Below are 21,330 nucleotides of genomic sequence, written 5' to 3' on the forward strand. Positions count from 1 at the left end.
TTTGTTCACTTGTACTTTGAGATAACATTGTAGTTTAATGGTGGTTTACACCTTGACTCTAAGCACTGGAGTATTGTCTAATTTAGTCTCTGAATTTAGAATTGGGATGAAAGTACACATAACAGGCTATTAAAACATTTTAAGAATTGGATTCCTAAACTTGAGGTCAGCAAACTTAATAGGCTTATGCAATGCTCTCGAGTTTTTCAGGCATTATTCAGTGGCAGAGACAAAGGCATATGAGGAGAGGAGAGGAAAAGGGAGAGTTAGTAGTAGAAGGGGGACAGGAGGGAGAAGGAAAAGAAAAAAAAAAAGTGGAATTCATAGAGAAGAGAATACATGAGGTTTTTATTATAAAGTTTCTGTGGAAAAAAAAATCACTGTATCAGAGATGACCAATGAGGATTTCCCATTGTGGCTTAGTATCCATGAAGATGTGAGTTGGACCCATGGCCCCCTCTCAGTGGGTTAAGGATCTGGCATTGCCAGTGAGCTGTGGTGTAGATTACAGATATGGCTTGGGCCCCTTGTTGCTGTGGCTGTGGTGTAGGCTGGCAGCTACAGCTCCGATTCGACCCCTAGCCTGGGAACTTCTATATGCCCCAAGTGTGTCCCTTAAAAGTAAAATTAAAAAAAAAAAAAAAAAAAAAAGGCCAATGAGGCAAAAATACTAGTTACATAAATATTTAAATTTATAATGATTTAAGTAGGAGAAGATATTGTTTACAAATCATCCAGGTCACTGCAATCCAGGTAAGACTCCTGTATAGCCTGGAGCAGATTGGGGATCTAATCCTTGAGTGCGATTTATTGGATATGTGGAACTAATCTGTGGCCTTGGCTGCCCCCAGGATGGGTAGGGCGCTGCACTATGGGATTGGCTTTTGCTCATGGCAACATTATGAAAACTCTGAGCAGAGCACCAGCCAACCTTCCCTATTCACATGCTAGATGGACCAGATCAGTGTTCCACTGGTACGATTACTTAGCAGCGACATTTGTGCCTTCATTAGGAACCACCAACATAATGCTGAGGGTGGAAGCCTTAACTAATTTTACTCGACAAGCTCTTTGTCTTTTTCTCTTTTTTTTTTTTGCCATTTCTTGGTCCGCTCCCGTGGCATATGGAGGCTCCCAGGCTAGGGGTTGAATCGGAGCTATAGCCGCCGGGCCTACATCAGAGCCACAGCAATGTGGGATCCAAGCTGCGTCTGCAACCTACACCACAGCTCATGGCAACGCCAGATCCTTCCTTAACCCACTGAGCAAGGCCAGGGCTCGAACCTGCAACCTCATGGTTCCTAGTCGGATTCTAAAGCACTGAGCCACGACGGGAACTCCCTTGACAAGCTCTTAATGATACTGCAGAAGCTATTTCTACCCTAAATATGGAACAACAACAAGAAAAGTAGTGCTACAAAACCGAACGGTCTTAGATATACTCACTGTAGCTCAAGGAGGTAGCTGTGCTATTACAAAATCTGAATATTGTGTCTATATTCCTGATTATTCACAGAATATGTCTTGATTCCCTGCAAGATCTCTGGCAGCAGATTCATAAGATGTCCGATCCAGCTCCAGGTTTTCAAGCTGCCCTCTGGAACTGGTTGACTTCTTCCTCCTGGTGGAAATATTTGCTCACCATAGTCATCATTGATCCTTTCATTTGGATCCTTATAATTAATTGTGTTTTTTGATTCATTACATCCCAGTTAAAAGCTATCAACCTTCAAATGGTGATAGAAGGACCCAATGTAAGGCATTGAAGCCCACTCGACAGTCCCACGAGTGGGGACCTAACTGCTTTCCCCTAATGACGCCCCTTTTCAGCAGGAATCAGTCAGAGCGGTTGCCCCTTTTCCCTCTGCAGTCTCCAACTCTAGAAGGGGGAATTGAGGCAGAATAACTCAGGTAGTCAGTGTAGGAGCATGGGCCTCAATTGGTTCTTTGATATGGCTTATTGATTAACATTTATAGCTTAAGGGCTCCAGGGAGTGACATCCCCACAGGCCTTGTTTACTATAGAGAGTGTACCTACACCCAGATGGACATTAATCCCTAGCCCCCTGTGACTCAGTTTACCGGAAGAAAAGGGGAAAGACTTACGGACGTTTCCACCCCTTGGACTCCTATTGGACGAGGACTGATATAGATAATTGGGCAAGGCCAATGGGAGAAAACCACATCTTTCTGGACTCCACGTGGGTACCTTCTCATCTTTAAGGGATAAAAACCCTTTTAAGACAATAAAGAGGGGGACTCTTCCCTCCCACCCCCAGCTGTCCTGGGAGGTATTTGCTTTCTTGTAGTAAAGACTTTGCTTGCTTGGAAAAAAAAAAATGTGAGGAGATTCAGAACTGATGATGTCTAAACTAATTGACCTTGTTTTGGATATTGGAGAGAGGGGCAATGTATGAAGACAGAAGAGACATAACTCTACAATGAGAGAAGATGTGTTCATTGATTCTATTATCTCTCCATAGTATTTAAAAATGCTAATGGTTTATAAGCGTTACCCCCCTTATTATTATTTTTTTGATATTAACTCTTCTTTTCTCTAAACAGAATACTATGGAAGATATAGGCAAATTTATTTATTTTAAATAGCCATCTCAGTTCTCATTAAGTTTCTTTGGCACATTTCTTTCATACTGAAGTTATGGTCAATGTGGAAAAGACCTCTGCCTCAACTGAATTTTCCACTGAGTGATCTCTTCTATGTATGACTTATCCCTTGGGGCAAAACATGCCTAGAACATACTCTGGGCAAAAGCACACTTGGACGTACTGTGTTCTGACTCTCTATAGCCCCCTCGGTTTTGTGAGCTGGGGTTAGTAGATGCAAGCTATTGCATTTGGAGTGGATTGGCAGTGAGCTCCTGCTGTATAGCACAGGGAACTATATCTAGTCACTTGTGATGGAGCAAGATATAGGATAATGTGAGAAAAAGAATGTATATGTGTGTGTGTGTGTGTGTGTGAGAGAGAGAGAGAGAGAGAGAGAACAGAGATTGACAGAACACTGCAGACCAACTATAATGGAAAAAATAAAAATCATTTAAAACCCCCACAAATAGTAAGTATTTTGGTCACAAGACACTGACTGCAAAGAAAAGCAGATCTGGAATTCCCATTGTGGCACAGAGGAAAAGAATCTGACTAGTATCCATGAGGCTGCGGGTTCGATCCCTGGCCTTGCTCTGTGGGTTGGGGAACCAGCATGCCATGAGCTATGGGGTAGGTCACAGATATGGCTCAGATCCTGCATTGCTGTGGCTGTGACTTAGGCCAGCAGCTGTAGCTCCAATTTGACCCATAGCCTGGGAACTTCCATATGCCATGGGTGTGGCCCTGAAAAAAAAAAAAAAAAAAAAAGCCAGTTTAAGTTTACCTTTTCCTTTGGTTACTCTCCAGTAGAACTAGAACATTGCTTGATTTTTGTTCTACTTCTGCTTAGAATGTTAAAATTGGGAAAGAATGAAGAGAAATAAAGTATCATAATCCTAGGCACGGATTTAATATCTTTGAATCCATTTCTGCCTATAGAAAATTCTTAGACTTCATGATAAAATTTACCCCTAGCCTGGGAATCTCTGTACGCCTCAGGTGTAGCCCTAAAAAAAAAAAAAAAAAAAAAAAAAGAGAGAGAGAGAGAGAGAGAGAGAGAGAGAGAGAGAGAGAGAGAGAAGGCTTCCAGACTCATTTTGAATGATATATTTCCTTATTTTTCCCACAGACTTTGATCACTGAACTTGGGTCTAAGGATAGTGAAAGGGGAGATGAAAAAGAAAGAACAGTTGTTGGGGATGGGAGGGTTTTTTATGCAAATAGCTGTAGCTTGCACATCTCTCATACATCTTGTCATGAGAATATCAGTTTTATATGCTGATTTATTTCATTTAGTGCTAAGCTAGCCTCGTTGCTTGTTATTTCTTAATAACTCCTGAAATTTTTAGTGTAGATTTTCTCCACTAGCTAAGAAATCTTAAGAAATATTTACATTTGGTTGATAATTTAGGAAGCCTCCAAAATCCTTGTTTTTTTCATAAACATTTCATACCTCTTAATTAGTAAAAACATTTTAATTTTGAAGTTTTTTTCACCCCTTCCATTTCACATAGACCTAAATTTTCCACCTTCATCACTTTATTTCCCCTTCAAGTTCATTTTTTAGGTTCATGCTCAAGTCCTGAGAAGCTACCTTTTTAAAAATATTTTCAATTTCAGTGAAAATGTACATGTAGATTTATACTTCTAGGGGTGTATATTTAGATATATGGTTAGCAATGTCTAAAAGTTAACTGAAATAACTTAAAGTTAATTGAAATATTTAACTTTACAGTTCTGTGTACTTGAGAGCAAAAAAGCTTTCAACAAGTGGATTTATCCTTGCCTAGGACAGTTTTGCTTTCAGGTAAAGAGATAGTTTGACCAGAATAGCTTATTTTCTAGTGATGCTAGATGCCTTATGATCATAAGTTCAGAAGTGCTTCCTTTTCATAGACAGAAATTTTACCCTCCTCTGGGAAAGCGGGGAAATATATCTTCCAACTAGGCTTATATTTTGAGAACTGGAGCTATGCAAAGAAAAGAAGTAAGGTAAATATGAGGAATAATATGCAGTAACATAGCAGAAAAAATATTTCAAATGAGTCATTTGTTTAAAATTAAATAATTTATTATTTAAGTGTATGATAATAATTATTGACTTTTAGAGATTACTCTTATTCTTTAGTTTCACAGTATCCTGTAATTCTCCCATCTGCCCAATAATTTCATGTAGTACCAATAAAGTACCTTTCATTGCATTAATTTAAGGAGTGTGAACACCTGTAACATAGATTTATTCTGCCTTTACTGTGTCATTATTTATTTCTCTGTTTTAATTAGATTCTTTTATTCATTTTGAAAGTTATTTACAAAATCCTTCAGTATCTCTTGAGTTAACTGAAAATGTCCTGGAATGTTGCAGAATTATTGTTTGATAATCATTCTTTCTAGCTTTGCTAGGTCTTCAAGAGGCTTTTGATACCTTAAAAGAAGTTAACACCATAGAACTTATCATCTTTATTGCATCATTTTCTAATCTGACAGCTAGGACTGGCAGTGGATGGGAAAATGGTGTACAAGTAAAGATACTCCATGAGTTTTAGAAAAGGGTTTTCGGGTTGGCATTGGATGAAGATATTAAAGGTAACAGACCACTTGGCTATTTTATTTTGCAACTTGTAACATTTGATGAATTTCCTTGGTTGCTTATTAGTTTTGTTTATCACAGTATTACTTATAGTCCATAAGTATGTCCCCAGTGCTTTTATTATTCCTTACTGGTAGATAATTTGGATAACCATGCCTATAGGCAACTGGTGGTGACTCTTTTAGAGGGAAAGAAGAGAGAGAGAATAGTGGACATGTTCTGTTATAAACAAACACTTGTTTGCTTACCCCTATGCACCTGAGAGCTTGGCATGCTTTCCATTTTGACCGTATATTTTCTTTTTAATTTTTAGTCATTTTTATTCCAGAATGGGGAGACATTGCCTAGATCTACTCAACTTAAGCTGCAATAAATAGAGCTTCTTTCTTTGTAAGTTTTAGGAATGAATTGATATGAGCCTAAAAGAATTTGCTTCTGGATAGTATCCTTTAACTCTTATTTTATGTATTTATTTATTTATTTATTTTTGTCTTTTTAGGGCCACACCCATGGCATACAGAAGTTCCCAGGCTAGAGGTCGAATTAGAGCTGTCGCCGATGGCCTATAGCACCAGCCACAGCAACGCCAGATCTGAACCTCTTCTGCAATCTACACCACAGCTGACGGCAATGCTGAAACCTTAACCCACAGAGCAAGGCCAGGAATTGAACCTGCATTCTCATGGATGCTAGTCAGATTCATTTCTGCTGAGCCACAATGGGAACTCTGGTCCTTTAACTCTTAACCTCATTAGGAATAACCCCAGTAGTTGTTAGGAATAATTCTAAGAAAATGTACTTACCGATGTATTTCCAAGTTGAATACTGAGGGGTTCTAAGAACAGATCTTACTCGCTACTAAATTCGAGTGCTAAGCTCCACCTTTGGGTTAAGTCACATCTGTATTCAAAGAATTTGTTATAGTTAAGGTGCCTAAGTAAGAAGTCTTTAGGCAGGGCTTCAGAGGGCTTTTTACCTAGCTTGCCACTGGTCCTAGATCTCAGCCTTGTGTGTTTAGACACTTAAAAGTTATACTGGAGTTCCCATCCTGCTCAGTGGTTAATGAATCCGACTAGGAACCATGAGATTGTGGGTTCGATCCCGGCCTTGCTCAGTGAGTCAAGGATCTGGCATTGCCATGAGCTGTGGTGTAGGTCGCAGACGCGGCTCGGATCCTGCGTTGCTGTGGCTCTGGCGTAGGCTGGCGGCTACAGCTCCTATTGGACCCCTAGCCTGGGAGCCTCCATATGCCTCGGGAGAGGCCCAAGAAATGGCAAAAAGGCAAAAAGACATAAAGACAAAAAAAAAAAAGTTATTCTGTAAATTTTCTTTTAAGTACTCAGGAGAGGCAGAAATACGTTGCATGTGTTGTGAGATAGTGGTTAATGAAACAAGATTACAAAATTGTTCATAATTGTCACAATCAGAAGAAGAAAGTTCTCCATGCTGTTCTTTCTACTTTTGTGAACATTGGAAAATTTCGGAAATGAAAAATTTTTTATTTGTAATTTTTATTTATTTATTTGCTTTTTAGGGCCACACCTGCAGCAAATGGAATTTCCCAGGCTAGGGGTTGAATCAGAGCTACAGCTGCTGGCCTACAACACAGCCACAGCAACTCAGGATCTGAGCTGTGTCCGTGACCTATACCACAGCTCACGGCAAGACCACTGAGCGAGGCCAGTGTTGAACCCGCATCCTCATGTATACTAGTCAGGTTCATTAACTGCTGAACCATAACAGGAACTCCAAAAAAGGTTTTTTGAAAAGAATGAGCTGAAGGACATATGAGACAATGCTAACATCTGTTATAAATGAGGGACAGGTATCTGTTTTATTGTTTTCTCTATTTTAAGAAATAATTTTGGAATATTTTAGAATTAAAACTTTAAAAAGTTATTTCTTCATCCATGAATGACTAAATACTGTGGACTGTTTTCTGATAACCAAACTAAGCTCATAAAATGCGGAAGAAATACCAGTTTGTCACCTTTATATTTACTAATTAGAGCTCTTTCCAGTAGGAAAGAAGGAGGGTTAATTATGGAGTTTGGTAGCAAATGATAGAGTAAAGTTATGGTAGTTTTGGAAGCAGGTCCCATCACATCATTTACCATAGCGTGTTAGGATACTTTTTTTTCCCTTGGAAAAATAGCATCAAGATGTTATTCTTGGATGCTGTTTTCTTGTTTTTTTTATATATAATTTTTTTATTTTCCCACTGTACAGCAAGGGGGTCAGGTTATCCTTACATGTATACATTACAATTACATTTTTCCCCCACCCTTTGTTCTGTTGCAACATGAGTATCTAGACAAAGTTCTCAATGCTATTCAGCAGGATCTCCTTGTATATCTATTCTAAGTTGTGTCTGATAAGCCCAAGCTCCTGATCCCTCCCACTCCCTCCCCCTCCCATCAGGCAGCCACAAGTCTCTTCTCCAAGTCCATGATTTTCTTTTCTGAGATGTTCATTTGTGCTGGATATTAGATTCCAGTTATAAGTGATGTCATATGGTATTTGTCTTTGTCTTTCTGGCTCATTTCACTCAGGATGAGATTCTCTAGTTCCATCCATGTTGCTGCAAATGGCATTATGTCATTCTTTTTTATGGCTGAGTAGTATTCCATTGTGTATATATACCACCTCTTCCGAATCCAATCATCTGTCGATGGACATTTGGGTTGTTTCCATGTCCTGGCTATTGTGAATAGTGCTGCAATGAACATGCGGGTGCACGTGTCTCTTTTAAGGAGAGTTTTGTCCGGATAGATGCCCAAGAGTGGGATTGTGGGGTCATATGGAAGTTCTATGTATAGATTTCTAAGGTATCTCCAAACTGTTCTCCATAGTGGCTGTACCAGTTTACATTCCCACCAACAGTGCAGGAGGGTTTCCTTTTCTCCACAGCCCCTCCAGCACTTGTTATTTGTGGACTTATTAATGATGGCCATTCTGACTGGTGTGAGGTGGTATCTCATGGTAGTTTTGATTTGCATTTCTCTTATAATCAGCGATGTTGAGCATTTTTTCATGTGTTTGCTGGCCATCTGTATATCTTCTTTGGAGAAATGTCTGTTCAGGTCTTTTGCCCATTTTTCCATTGATTGATTGGCTTTTTTGCTGTTGGGTTGTATAAGTTGTTTATATATTCTAGAGATTAAGCCCTTGTCAGTTGCATCATTTGAAACTATTTTCTCCCATTCTGTAAGTTGTCTTTTTGTTTTCTTTTGGGTTTCCTTTGCTGTGCAAAAGCTTTTCAGTTTGATGAGGTCCCATGGGTTTATTTTTGCTCTAATTCCTATTGCTTTGGGAGACTGCCCTGAGAAAATATTCATGATGTTGATGTCAGAGAGTGTTTTGCCTATGTTTTCTTCTAGGAGTTTGATGGTGTCCTGTCGTATATTTAAGTCTTTCAGCCATTTGGAGCTTATTTTTGTGCATGGTGTGAGGGAGTGTTCTAGTCTCATTGCTTTGCATGCAGCTGTCCAGGTTTCCCAGCAATGCTTGCTGAATAGACTTTCTTTTTCCCATTTGATGTTCTTGCCTCCCTTGTCAAAGATTAATTGACCATAGGTGTCAGGGTTTATTTCCGGGTTCTCTGTTCTGTTCCATTGGTCTGTCTGTCTGTTTTGGTACCAGTACCACACTGTTTTGATGACTGTGGCTTTGTAGTATTTCTTGAAGTCTGGGAGAGTGATGCCTCCTGCTTGGTTTTTGTTTCTCAGGATTGCTTTGGCGATTCTGGGTCTTTTGTGGTTCCATAGAAATGTTTGGATTGTTTGTTCTAGTTCTGTGAAAAATGTCGTGGGTAATTTGATAGGGATTGCATTGAATCTGTAGATTGCTTTGGGTAGTATGGGCATTTTTACAATATTGATTTTTCCAATCCAGGAACATGGAATATCTTTCCATTTCTTTACATCTTCTTTGATTTCTTTGATTAAAGTTTTATAGTTCTCGGCATATAGGTCCTTTACCTCCTTGGTCAGGTGTATTCCGAGGTATTTGATTTTGTGAGGTACAATTTTAAAAGGTATCGTATTTTTGTATTCCTTTTCTAATATTTCATTGCTGGTATACAGAAATGCAGCTGACTTCTGAATGTTAATCTTATATCCTGCTACTTTGCTGAATGTATTAATCAGTTCAAGGAGTTTTGGGGTTGAGTCCTTAGGGTTTTCTATGTATAGTATCCTGTCATCTGCATACAGTGACAGTTTGATCTCTTCTCTTCCTATATGGATGCCTTTTATTTCTTTGGTTTGTCTAATTGCTGTGGCTAGGACTTCCAAAACCTGTTGAATAGCAGTGGTGAGAGTGGGCATCCCTGTCTTGTTCCAGATTTGAGGGAGAAGGCTTTCAGTTTTTCCCCATTGAGCATGATATTTGCTGTGGGTTTATCATAAATGGCTTGATTATATTCAGGAATGTTCCCTCTATACCCACTTTGGCGAGGGTCTTGATCATGAATGGATGTTGAACTTTGTCAAATGCTTTTTCTGCGTCTATTGAGATGATCATGTGGTTTTTTACTTTTTTTTTGTTAATGTGGTGTATGATGCTGATTGATTTGCGTATGTTGAACCATCCTTGTGAACCTGGGATGAACCCACCCTGGTCATGGTGTATAATTTTTTTGGTATGTTGTTGGATTCGGTTGGCTAAGATTTTGTTGAGAATTTTTGCATCTATATTCATCAATGATATTGGGCGATAGTTTTCTTTTTTGGTGGTATCTCTGTCTGGTTTTAGAATGAGGGTGATGGTGGCCTCATAGAATGTCTTTGGGAGTATTCCTTCTTCTTCAACCTTTTGAAAGAGTTTAAGGAGGATGGGCACCAATTACTCTTTATATGTTTGATAGAATTCACCTGTGAAGCCATCTGGACTTTTATTTGTAGGGAGTGATTTTATGACCTCTTCAATTTCATTTCTAGCGATCGGTCTGTTCAGTTGGTCTGTTTCTACTTGATTCAGTTTTGGCAGGCTGTAAGATTCTAGAAAATTGTCCATTTCTTCCAGATTGTCAAACTTGTGGCCGTATAGTTGTTCATAGTATTCTCTTATGGTTTTTTGTATTTCTGCTGTATCCGTTGTGATTTCTCCTTTTTCGTTTATAATTTTGGTTATTTGGGTTCTTTCTCTCCTCTTTTTAGTGAGTCTGGCCAGGGGTTTGTCAATTTTGTTTAACTTTTCAAAGAACCAGCTCTTGGTTTTATTAATTTTCTCTATTGTTTTTTGAGTCTCTATTTTATTGATTTCTTCTTTGATCTTTATATTTCCTTCCTTCTGCTGACTTTAGGACTTCTTTGTTCTTCTTTTTCTAATTCATTTAGGTGGAGGGTTAAGTTGTCAATTTGGGATCTTTCTTCTTTTTTGAGAAAGGCCTATATTGCTATAAATTTCCCTCTGAGCACTGCTTTCGCAGCATCCCATAGATTTTGAGAGGTTGTGTCTTCATTATCATTTGTTTCGAGGTAGTTTTTAATTTCCTTCTTGATTTCCTCATTGACCCATTGGTTTTTTAGTAGCATGTTGTTTAGTCTCCATGGAGTAGGTTTTTTCTCTTTCCTTTTCCCATGGTTGATTTCTAATTTCATGGCATTGTGATCAGAGAAGATACGTGAGATAATTTCTATGCTCCTAAATTTACTGAGATTAGCTTTGTGTCCCAATATGTGGTCGATTCTTGAGGATGTTCCATGAGCATTTGAGAAGAATGTGTATTCTGCTTTTTTTGGATGTAGTGTCCTGAAGATATCAATGAAGTCTAACTTTTCTATTGTTTCCTTTAGGATCTCTGTTGCTTTATTGGTTTTCTGTCTAGAGGATCTGTCCATTGATGTGAGGGGGGTATTAAGGTCTCCTACTATGATTGTATTCTCATCAATATCTCCCTTTATGTCTGTTAATATTTGTTGTATGTATCTGGGTGCTCCTGTATTTGGGGCATATATGTTGACGATAGTAACATCCTCTCCTTGGATGGATCCCTTAATCATTAAGTAGTGTCCTTCTTTGTCTTTCTTTATGTCTTTTGTTTTAAAGTCTATTTTGTCTGATATGAGCGTTGCGACTCCTGCTTTTCTGTCATGTTTATTGGCGTGAAATATTTTTCCCCACCCTTTCACTTTCAATCTATATGTATCTTTTGACCTAAGGTGAGTTTCTTGAAGGCAGCATATTGAAGGTTTTTGCCTTTTTATCCACTCAGCCACTCTATGTCTTTTGATTGGGGCATTCAGTCCATTGACATTTAAGGTGATAATTGATAGATGTTTATTGCCATTTTGAACCTCGTGTTCCAGTTGATTCTATGGTTCTCCATTCTTCCTTTTTTTTTTTTTGGTTGGATGGTCTCCTGTTATTATCTGCTTGAGTGTATTTTTTTTTTCATTTTTTTCAAATGCAATATTTGGTTTTGGCTTGTGGTTGCCCTGTTTTTTAAGTATGCTAAACCCTTCCCATAATTGTGTGTTTTAGCCTGATGGTCCTGTAAGTTCAAACACTTCATTACTATATTAAAATTAAGAAGAGAAACATACAAACAAACAAACAAAAAGGGTTATTTATTTCCTAACATCCCTTGCCCACATTTTATGGTTTTGATGACTCTTTTTTATTTTTTTCTTTTTAATTTTATTTTGTTTGAAGCATGTTCATGATTAAGTCTATATGCTGGCTTATTTGAATGACTGCTCTCTGATTGTGGTTTCTTCAGTTCTAGTTCTTCCTTGATCTTTCCCCCGAGTAGGTGACTTTCCAGGGTGCGGGATCCCTTTCTCCTCCTCAGTTCCCTTTCGGGAGCGCCCGTCCCGCTCGGATTCACCTCTCACTCTCCTCTTTTCTTCCGTTCTGCCCAGTAATGTCACGAACTTCTTGCCGTTATTGGAGTTTAGGTTCCTCTGCCAGCGATTGGTTGCTGTTCTGTGCGAGTCATTTATTCTGTAGATGTGCTTTTTTTGTTGTTTGTGGGAGAGGGCGAGCGTGTTCCCTACTCCTCCGCCATCTTGTCCTCTCTCCTCGGATACTGTTTTCTAAGACAACAGGCACCTTACCTGCTATCTTTTTTGTCAGTGGGTCACTTTTTATGTAAATGAATTACATTTTATTTAGCCTTCTTGATAAGGTTTAAGAAACATCTTGGTTTCCTCAATATTATTTTTATAAATCACCTTAGTGGGGAGAAATTTTTTTTTTTTTTTTTTTTTTTTTTTATAACTGCACCCATGGAATATGGAAGTTCCCGAGCCAGGGAGTGAATCCAAGCTGCAGTTGTGACCTATACCGCAGCTGCTAATGCTGGATCCTTTAACATACTGCACCAGGCCAGGGATCAAACCTGCACCTCTGCAGTAACCAGAGCGGTTGTGGTCAGATTCTTAACATACTGCATCACAGTGGGAACTCCTAGTGATGAAATTTGAAATACTATTCCCAAGGTCTTACAGTTTAAAGGATTGCATTCTACTGCATATTTTTAGATACTTATCCAGGTATCCTGCTGAGACACTTTGACAAAGGTATTATTTGAAGGTGAAGCAATTTAAAGTAGGAAAAAAGAGAGATTATATTGCAAGCTTCTTTATGATGCCCTGTTCTCCATCTGTTCCTCATACCATTTTGTAACTCACATATTAGAGATATTTTCTGAAACTATAAAACAATATTACGGCATTCTCTTTGGCAACCTGATGACTTATTTTTTCACTTTCCTGTGTTTTCTTCACCAAGTATTTATTAAGTACTTTTTATGTGTTGAGCACTGTACAAGGCCCTAGTGACAGAGGGTATGTACCTCAGAGAACTGCTCTCAAGGAGCTTCCCACCTAGTAAGAAAGACAAATTAAAAATAAAATTAAAATTAATGTGCAAAATGTAAAAAAATGGAATAAATACTAGGTTAGGATAAAGAGAATGATTATCTCTGCTTAGGAAATCTTTTTTTTTTTTTTTTTCGTTTTTTTTGCCATTTCTTGGGCCGCTCCCATGGCACATGGAGGTTCCCAGGCTAGGGGTCGAATCAGAGCTGTAGCCACTGGGGGATCCGAGCTGCTTCTGCAACTCACACCACAGCTCATGGAAATGCCGGATCCTTAACCCACTGAGCAAGGCCAGGGATCGAACCCGCAACTTCATGGTTCCTGGTTGAATTCGTTAACCACTGAGCCACGATGGGAACTCCAGGAAATCACTTTTAAGAGGAAACTTAGGAATTTAGTTTTTAAAGATGATTTGGTATTTACTAGGTCAACAAGGCAGGAAAGACATAGGAGGAGGTAACAATGTAAAATAATAAGGTAAATTTGTTGTTTGGTGTCCAATGTAGACTGTGGGTAGAAAAGTCATGAGAGAGGGGATTCAAGGCATAGGCAGAGGCCAAATCAGAGTGAGCTTTGGATTTTATCCTTTTGATAGAAAGCTATTGAGAAACCTTAAATTTGGAATAACCTGACTGGATTAAAAAGATAGCTCTGATTTCAAGGACTAGTGTGAAACTAACTGGTGACCACTGTATTTGTCCAGATGTTACATGATGAGGTTTGAACTATATTAGTAGTAGAAGAAATAAAGGATGGGAACAATAAAAAAGAAGAAAATGTTTTACATGTAGGTCACGTATGAAAAATGAAGGAGGGGAAGGAAATTGGGTTTTCTGCTGTGGCTTATTGGGGTGATGATACTATGGATAGTTAAGGGAAGGAGTAAAGAAGGAGTTAACAGGTTTTCGAAGTATGAGTTAAGGTTTAGACAGTGATTTTTGAGAAGCCCGCGGTACATCTAGAGGTGAGGACTAACAAAATAGACTTTTGTTTGAGTTAGGAGTACACAGGCATAAGGTCTCAACTGGAGATAGAAATGTAGGATTTGCTGTCTTACAGGTTTTTTTTTGTTTTTTTTTTTTTTTTTTTTTTTTGTCTGTTTGCCTTTTCTTGGGCCGCTCCTGCGGCATATGGAGGTTCTCAGGCTAGGGGTCGAATCAGAGCTGTAGCCACCAGCCTATGCCAGAGCCACAGCAACGTGGAATCCCAGCCACATCTGCGCCCCACACCACAGCTCACGGCAACGCCGGATCCTTAACCCTAAGCAAGGCCAGGGATCGAACCCACAACCTCACGGTTCCTAGTTGGATTCATTAACCACTCTGCCATGATGGGAATTCATGTCTTACAGGTTTTAATAAAAACTATAGGCAAAGGAATAAAAGAAAGTCAACAAATTAGTAATAAAAAGGCAAATAAATAGAAAAAAATCGGTGAAAAACTTGGTCACTTTATAAAAGATGGTATGCAAATGCCAGATAAGCACATAAAAATGGAGCTTGACTTCATTCAACATCATGGAAATGCTAAGTGATACCACAATGACAGACCATTCTCTAGAATGCCTAAAATGAAAAGAAAGGAGGAAAGAGACATTAGCAAGTGATAACAAGGTTGTGGAGCAACTGGAATGTTCACTAGCTGTGGAAGTACTAATTTATATTGGTACAACCATTTTAGAAAATGCTTAGGTAGTATTCTTTTAAGTAGAACGAATGAACAGGTGCTATCATTATGCCCAGTGTACTCAGTAGTGTGTGTGTGTTTGTGTGTGTGTGTGTGTGTGTGTGTGTGTGTGTGTGTGTGTGAGAGAGAGAGAGAGAGAGAGAGGAGAGAGAGAGATTGATATGGAGAGTTTCCTAGTAATCTCACCATGGTTAATTTCAAGCTATCAATGGTTTAAAAAAACAACTTGCAAAGATCTTCAGTGTTTAACAATCAGTATTAGCCAACTACTGCCAACCCAGTAATTCCATTTCTAGATTTAGTCAACAGCATACATAGTGACATGAAAGACACATACTAAAAAGTTCACAGCAACTCTACTTATAATGCTAAAACCCAGAAAATACCAAATGTCTATTTACATTAGAATAGATGAATTGTGCTATGTTCATATAATAAAATACAACAATGAAAAGAATGGACTCTTTAGAATCTAATTACACATAATAATGGTATTGGGTGTCACAAACATAGATGAAACCAAACACAAAATAATATATATGATATTTTTCAATTTTTATAAAGTTCAACAGCAAGCAAGCTAATCTTGTGTATTTCAAGTCAAGATAGCTGTTATCCTTATTTGGAGTCACGACCAAAAAGTGCTACAATGAAAGGTGGATCTTTTAAGGCTTATGTTCTCTTTCTTGATCTGGGTGCTATTTACTTAAATGTATTTACTTTGGAAAAATTCTGTGAACTGTAACTTATAATTTGTATAACTTTCAGAATGTATGTTTCATGTCAACAAAAATACTTACATAGAGCAAAAAAAGCATATGGCAGATAGGAAATTACCCAGAGATGAGATATATAAAGTGAGAAGAATGACAGAACTTTGGGGAACACAGAAATCACACACATCAATTCCTGTTTCTCTCCCCGTTTTCCTCAGGACTCCTTCCAGCTATTTCTATAAAAGCATTGCATTAAGATAAGGATAATACTAAGAATAACTCTTCTATTAGAGAGCGGGGCTGTCTTGTAGCCTCTCTGCATAAAGACTGTTTCCAAGGGGACATTTGGACTGAATTTACTAGATGTAGTTAGGACAGAAGAACTACTGTCATGAGGAGGACTACCAGAGGCAGAAGATGGTGCTAATTACAGAACAGCAACATTTTTCTAAATCCTCTTAGTGTGTTGGATCTCAGTAAAGGCACTATAACTATGTTATCATCTTCCATATAATGAAATGATATACAGTGTGAATTATTTTGTCTGGGAAGAGGGGAAGGAAGCAATTCCATACACTTCTCAAGGAGTTCTTTTAGAAGTAGGGAAGTCCTCCCAAACAGAAAGTTCTCTCACTAAAGCTTGTTCAGGTATAATATTAGGAAAGTGTCTGTTTATCTGGACTACTGCATACATTTCTCTCTTTTCCAGAAATGGCAAGTCTTTTAACGACTTCACCTGTTCCTATAAGGACAAAATTTCTACATCAAATAGGATTGTCACTTTATAATACCTCTCATGGCTTCCATGAGGAAGAAGTGAAAAAAAAACTTCAGCAGTTTCCTGGTGGATCTGTTGACCTCCAGAAAGAAGAAAATGGCCTTGGCATTCTTACTCTGAACAATCCAAGTAAAATGAATGCCTTCTCAGGTAAAGCGATCTTTCTTTTGTTAGTTAAAAAATGATACTAAATCTAATCTTCTATCCTGTGATTTTTTTTTTCCTTATTCTGTTGACAGAATTCTTGAAAGTCATGGTACTCTTTGTGGGAACTTGAAAAACAAAACAAGACAAAACAAACTATCATATGAACCAGGAATTTTTTTTTAACTAATTGTGAATATTTTAATGCTTTTTAAAAATTCATGAATACAGATGTTGATAAAAGGGAAATCATCCAGTTAATCTTGCTTATTTTTTCCATTGAAATTTTAACTGCCTAATAACTTCATTTGTTTGTGCTCAGCTAATATTACTGGGAGACAAAGGGAAAGGTGTTTCTAAGGTTTTAAAAATGAAAGAGAAAAGCCTGAAATGAAAAAAAAAGTTACTTAATTTTTTTTCTAAATATGAAATAAGACTGTCATTTTAACCATGTAATTCCAATAATCAATGCAAATATTGCTCTTGCCTGTTCGTTGTCCCCTTTCTAACTCTGAAATACAGGTAAATACCTTCTATTCACTCGGCAGCTCTCTGGGCATATAAAAATTTTATATATAAGAGACCTCAATATCCAGGACATATGATCATTGATAATTTTTTGCCAAAGCTCAAATTTGAATTATGCTACCATGATATTATACAAGAGCTAATGAGTAACCTTGCTGACTACCCCAGCACTCGTGTTTTCAAATGATTTTGGCCAAGTAATTTATCAGTTACTTCACAGGGGGCAATTATATTTTGTAGTAGCATTTGTTTTTTTTTTTCAATTTTTTTTTTCTTTTTTCTTTTTTTTTTAGGGCTGCACCTGCAACATATGGAAGTTCCCAGTCATGGGATCCAATCCGGGCTGTAGCTGCCAGCCTATGACGTGGCACAGCAACACCAGATCCAAGCTGTATCTGTGACCTACACCACAGCTCATGGCAACGCTGGATCCTTAACCCACTGAGCAAGGCCAGGGATCGAACCTGCGTCCTCATGGATGCTGGTCAGATTTGTTTCCACTGAGCCACGATGGAAACTCCTGTAGTAGCATTTGAAATACGAGGTTTAAAAATATCTCAACAAAATTTCATAACTTTGTAAATGATCCATGGTGTATCTTTAAACACAGGAGAACTTTACATTCCGCAGAATTCAGAGATGTCTCTATTAATGTATATTTAATCTATTAATGCATATTTTAGTAGAAATATGCAAGACACACGTCATCCACATATATAATTTAATATCTCGTAGCCATATTTTTAAAAAAGGAAAAAGAAAGGTAAAACTAATTTTAATAGTATATTTTATTTTACTCAGTATATTCAAGATATTTTAACATGTGACTTATATAAAAAATTATTAATTAGCTATTTTCTTTTTTTTCCATACCAAGTCTTTGAAATCTGATGTATATTTTACACTATTGCACATCTCAGTTTAGAGTAACTGGGTTTCAAGTGCTCAATAGCTGCATGTGGGTGATGGCTTCTTTATTGGACAGTGCAGCTCCATACCTTCAATTGGTTCAGAGAATAAAATCAAGTTTTTATATTAGCCTAAGAAAAATAAAATTAGAAAGGTGAGATTGCTCTCGTGATTTAGGCTAGATTAATATTAGTTTTAACTTACTACTGAGTAGCTACAATTCATAATTTATATTAGTAAGACTTTTTTTTTTCAAATGAAAGCAAGTGTTAATTTGATGCCTTATGTTTAATACTAATATAAACAGAGCTGCTTTGATTGGAGTAATGGGGTTGGGTTGGGTTGGGTCATGATGAATGAGTCCCACACCACACAACTCTCAAGGTTCTTGTTTGAAGATCACCTGAGATACTCTTTAAGGTCCATTTCAACTTTTTTTTTTATCATTTATGTATATATTTATATATATATATATTTTCCCCTACTGTACAGCATGTGTTTACAAAGTCAAAAAGATTAGTTTAACTACTGGTATAGATTTCTCATACATAATTCTACCTAACCACATATTTATATAACTTCTTAATTAAGGGAGGGAAGGATGGAGGAAGAGAGAGAAGGAGAAGGAGAGAGAGGGAGAGGGGCAGAGGGAGAGGGAGAGAGAGTTAAGTTCACTAACGAATTATAAACTTTTATTTTCTTTTATTTTTTTTAATTTTTTTGTCTTTTTGCCATTTCTTGGGCTGCTCCTGCGGCATATGGAGGTCCCCAGGCTAGGGGTCCAATCAGAGCTGTAGCCGCTGGCCTACGCTACAGCCACAACAATGTGAGATCCGAGCCGCATCTGCAGCCAACACCACAGCTCACAGCAATGGCCAGATCCTTAACCCACTGAGCAAGGCCAGGGATCAAACCCGCAACCTCATGGTTCCTAGCCGGATTCATTAACCACTGCGCCAAGACGGGAACTCCACGAATTATAAACTTTTAAAGTAGAGATTGTCATGCATTCCTCTTCTGCATATACTTCTTAGTACTCACATGATAGGTATTTGATGGACATTCAGTGAATAGTTGTAAAATTTGTGACCTAAGAGCCTTGTTTGATATTTATGTTTCCTAAATTATTTCTATTTTTCCAATATTTTATGTGCTTGTGATCACCCCTCCCCTCTCTGACAGGTGTTATGATGCTGCAGCTTCTGGAAAAAGTGATTGAGTTGGAAAATTGGACAGAGGGGAAAGGTGTCATTGTCTGTGGGGCAAAAAATACTTTCTCCTCAGGATCTGATCTGAATGCTGTGAAAGCACTAGGAACTCCAGAGGCAAGTATGGATTATGCATTCTCCATGTTTGTCAGGCATCAATGGCTGAGATATTTATATTCTACTTATATGGTTATTATGATGACAGATATTCTTTAATAGCTTCCCAAAAACTGGTTTTTGTTTTCTTCTTAAAGATTAGGTTGTAATAGTGTGAAGTCCATGGTGGGGCGTAAGAAGGATAGAAGGATTATCAATAAAAAGTCCATTATTAAAACTAGCAAGAATGTGAATTTTTTGAGTGGAAGTCACAAAGCATCTCATGAGAAGGAATTTTACATGAAATATATATACATAAAGTACCTAGCATAGCTTTGGCACATAGTAGGCTTTAATAAATGGTAACAATTTAAAAACTTAACTTTGAATTACTATGATCAAAAAGAAATCCTGATCATCTTTCGTCATAATTCCTCCAAGGAATCTGTCTTTCTTTCTCTACTAACATCCTCTAGACTTTCCCACCCCCCAAAAAAAAGAGAGAGATGAAAAAGGGGAAAAAAAGTATTTATTGCTTTATATAGGTAATACTGTTTTAATGTTAGTATATAACTCTCATACCTCTCTATGTAGCATATGATGTCTGTTTGCATATGTGAGGAAAGAGCACTTTTTTGGTAATTTTGATAGATTTGTATTTGAATGCTTGGTTTCTGGCCATGTGATTGGGCAAATCATTTATTCTAAGTCTTATTTTCCTAATCTATAAATAAGAACTGTGTATTTCTCAGAGCTATTGTGAGGATTCAAGACAATGTATATAAAGTGCCTATTAGCATACTGTCTGAAAAAAGGTAGCTATTATTTTTACTTTAAAGATCTTGATATTAACAAACATCACCCATGATGATCCATAATTTGTAGCACCACTAGACTTAAATCTGTAATACATCTGAACGGCTGAGAACTTGCATGTCTTTATATATGGATTCCTGCCCAAGCTTTACTAACAATTAGCTACATGACCTGCAAGTCATTTGATTGTAATTTTCTATGTAATCAATCTCTAGAATGATTATATTGCAAGGCACCTTACTTTGTTCACGGAAGGCACTATAAAGATAGAATGGGATAATAAATTATGGTAGGTCTGTATAAGTTAGTGTTGGGCTGTACCCTGCAGGCCTGCAAGGCCTGTATTGACCCAGCTTCAAGACCTAAGAAAGAGCCCGGAGTCAGTGAGAGACACCAGCGGTTTATTGGATGAGGGGAACTTAATGTCTGAAGCAAGGTCCTGGACTGGTGGGCAGAACATAGCAGCAGTCTTCTCCAGGGAGAAGGGGAAATTACCAGTTATAGGGTTTATCAGTTAACGGGGAAACTAGCAGAGGGGCACAGCTCTCACCAATCCTTAGATGAGAACAAATAGTAGCTGTGGCCTGGGGTAAGTTTGTAGTAAGGTCAGTCAGGTGAGTAAGGTGTAGGTGAAACAGACACCGGTGATCAGGGATGTACAGAGAGCAGGAGGCTAGCCATCCTGAGTGGTCTGACCATAGAGTCAGATAAGAAAATATCCCTAGGAGTTCCCGTTGTGGTGCAGTGAAAACAAATCCAACTGGGAACCATGAGGTTGTGGGTTCAATCCCTGGCCTCGATCAGTGGTTTAAGGATCCAGTGTTGCCATGGAGCTGTGGTGTAGGTTGCAGACCAGCTTGAATCCCAAGTTGCTGTGGCTGTGGCATAGGCCAGCAGCCATACCTAGGATTGGACCCCTAGCCTGGGAACCTCTATAGGCCGCAGGCACAGCCCTAAACAGCGGAAAAAAAAGAAAAGAAAAGAAAAAAAATTCCTAAAAATGTGAAAGGTTATTTTGCTTTCTTCTGGTTAGAAGGTTGTTTCTATCTCTTTAGATCATGTGGCCAGGATTTTTTTCCCTATATATGTGAAAGCTAAGAGTGGAAACATGCTTAATTGTTTCATATAGATATTGTGGGTCTAATATAAATCATGTGGGAAATTATGTGTCATTTTTATTCAGACTTCAGATAAGGGATCACTTAGTAAAGTTTATTCTTCCCAGTTTGGGTTCTCCAAGTAATCTGCTATCTTAATGCCTGCAATAGAGTAAGACTGATTTCTTTTTTTTTTTTTTTTTTTTTTGTCTTTTTGTCTTTTTAGGGCTGCACCTGTGGCATATGGAGGTTCCCAGGCTAGGGGTCTAATCAGAGCTGTAGCTGCCGGCCTACACCAGAGCCACAGCAATGCCAGATTCTTAACCCAC

At 38.0% G+C, this 21,330-nt stretch overlaps 1 protein-coding gene across 5 annotated transcripts in view; it reads left to right on the top strand.

Annotated features, from left to right (window-relative positions):
• Positions 1 to 21,330, top strand: part of ECHDC1 (ethylmalonyl-CoA decarboxylase 1) — a 56,376-nt gene that overhangs the window by 11,879 nt on the left and 23,167 nt on the right. For all 5 annotated transcript variants that reach the window (XM_021088555.1, XM_021088558.1, XM_013988459.2 and 2 more), the window contains exons 2-3: positions 16,135 to 16,353; positions 18,967 to 19,109. In XM_021088555.1, coding sequence (XP_020944214.1) covers positions 16,137 to 16,353; positions 18,967 to 19,109 — 360 coding nt within the window. In that variant the 5' untranslated portion in view covers positions 16,135 to 16,136. The remainder of the gene's footprint in view (positions 1 to 16,134; positions 16,354 to 18,966; positions 19,110 to 21,330) is intronic.

Source organism: Sus scrofa, chromosome 1, assembly GCF_000003025.6.
Source record: "Sus scrofa isolate TJ Tabasco breed Duroc chromosome 1, Sscrofa11.1, whole genome shotgun sequence".
NCBI lineage: Eukaryota > Metazoa > Chordata > Mammalia > Artiodactyla > Suidae > Sus > Sus scrofa.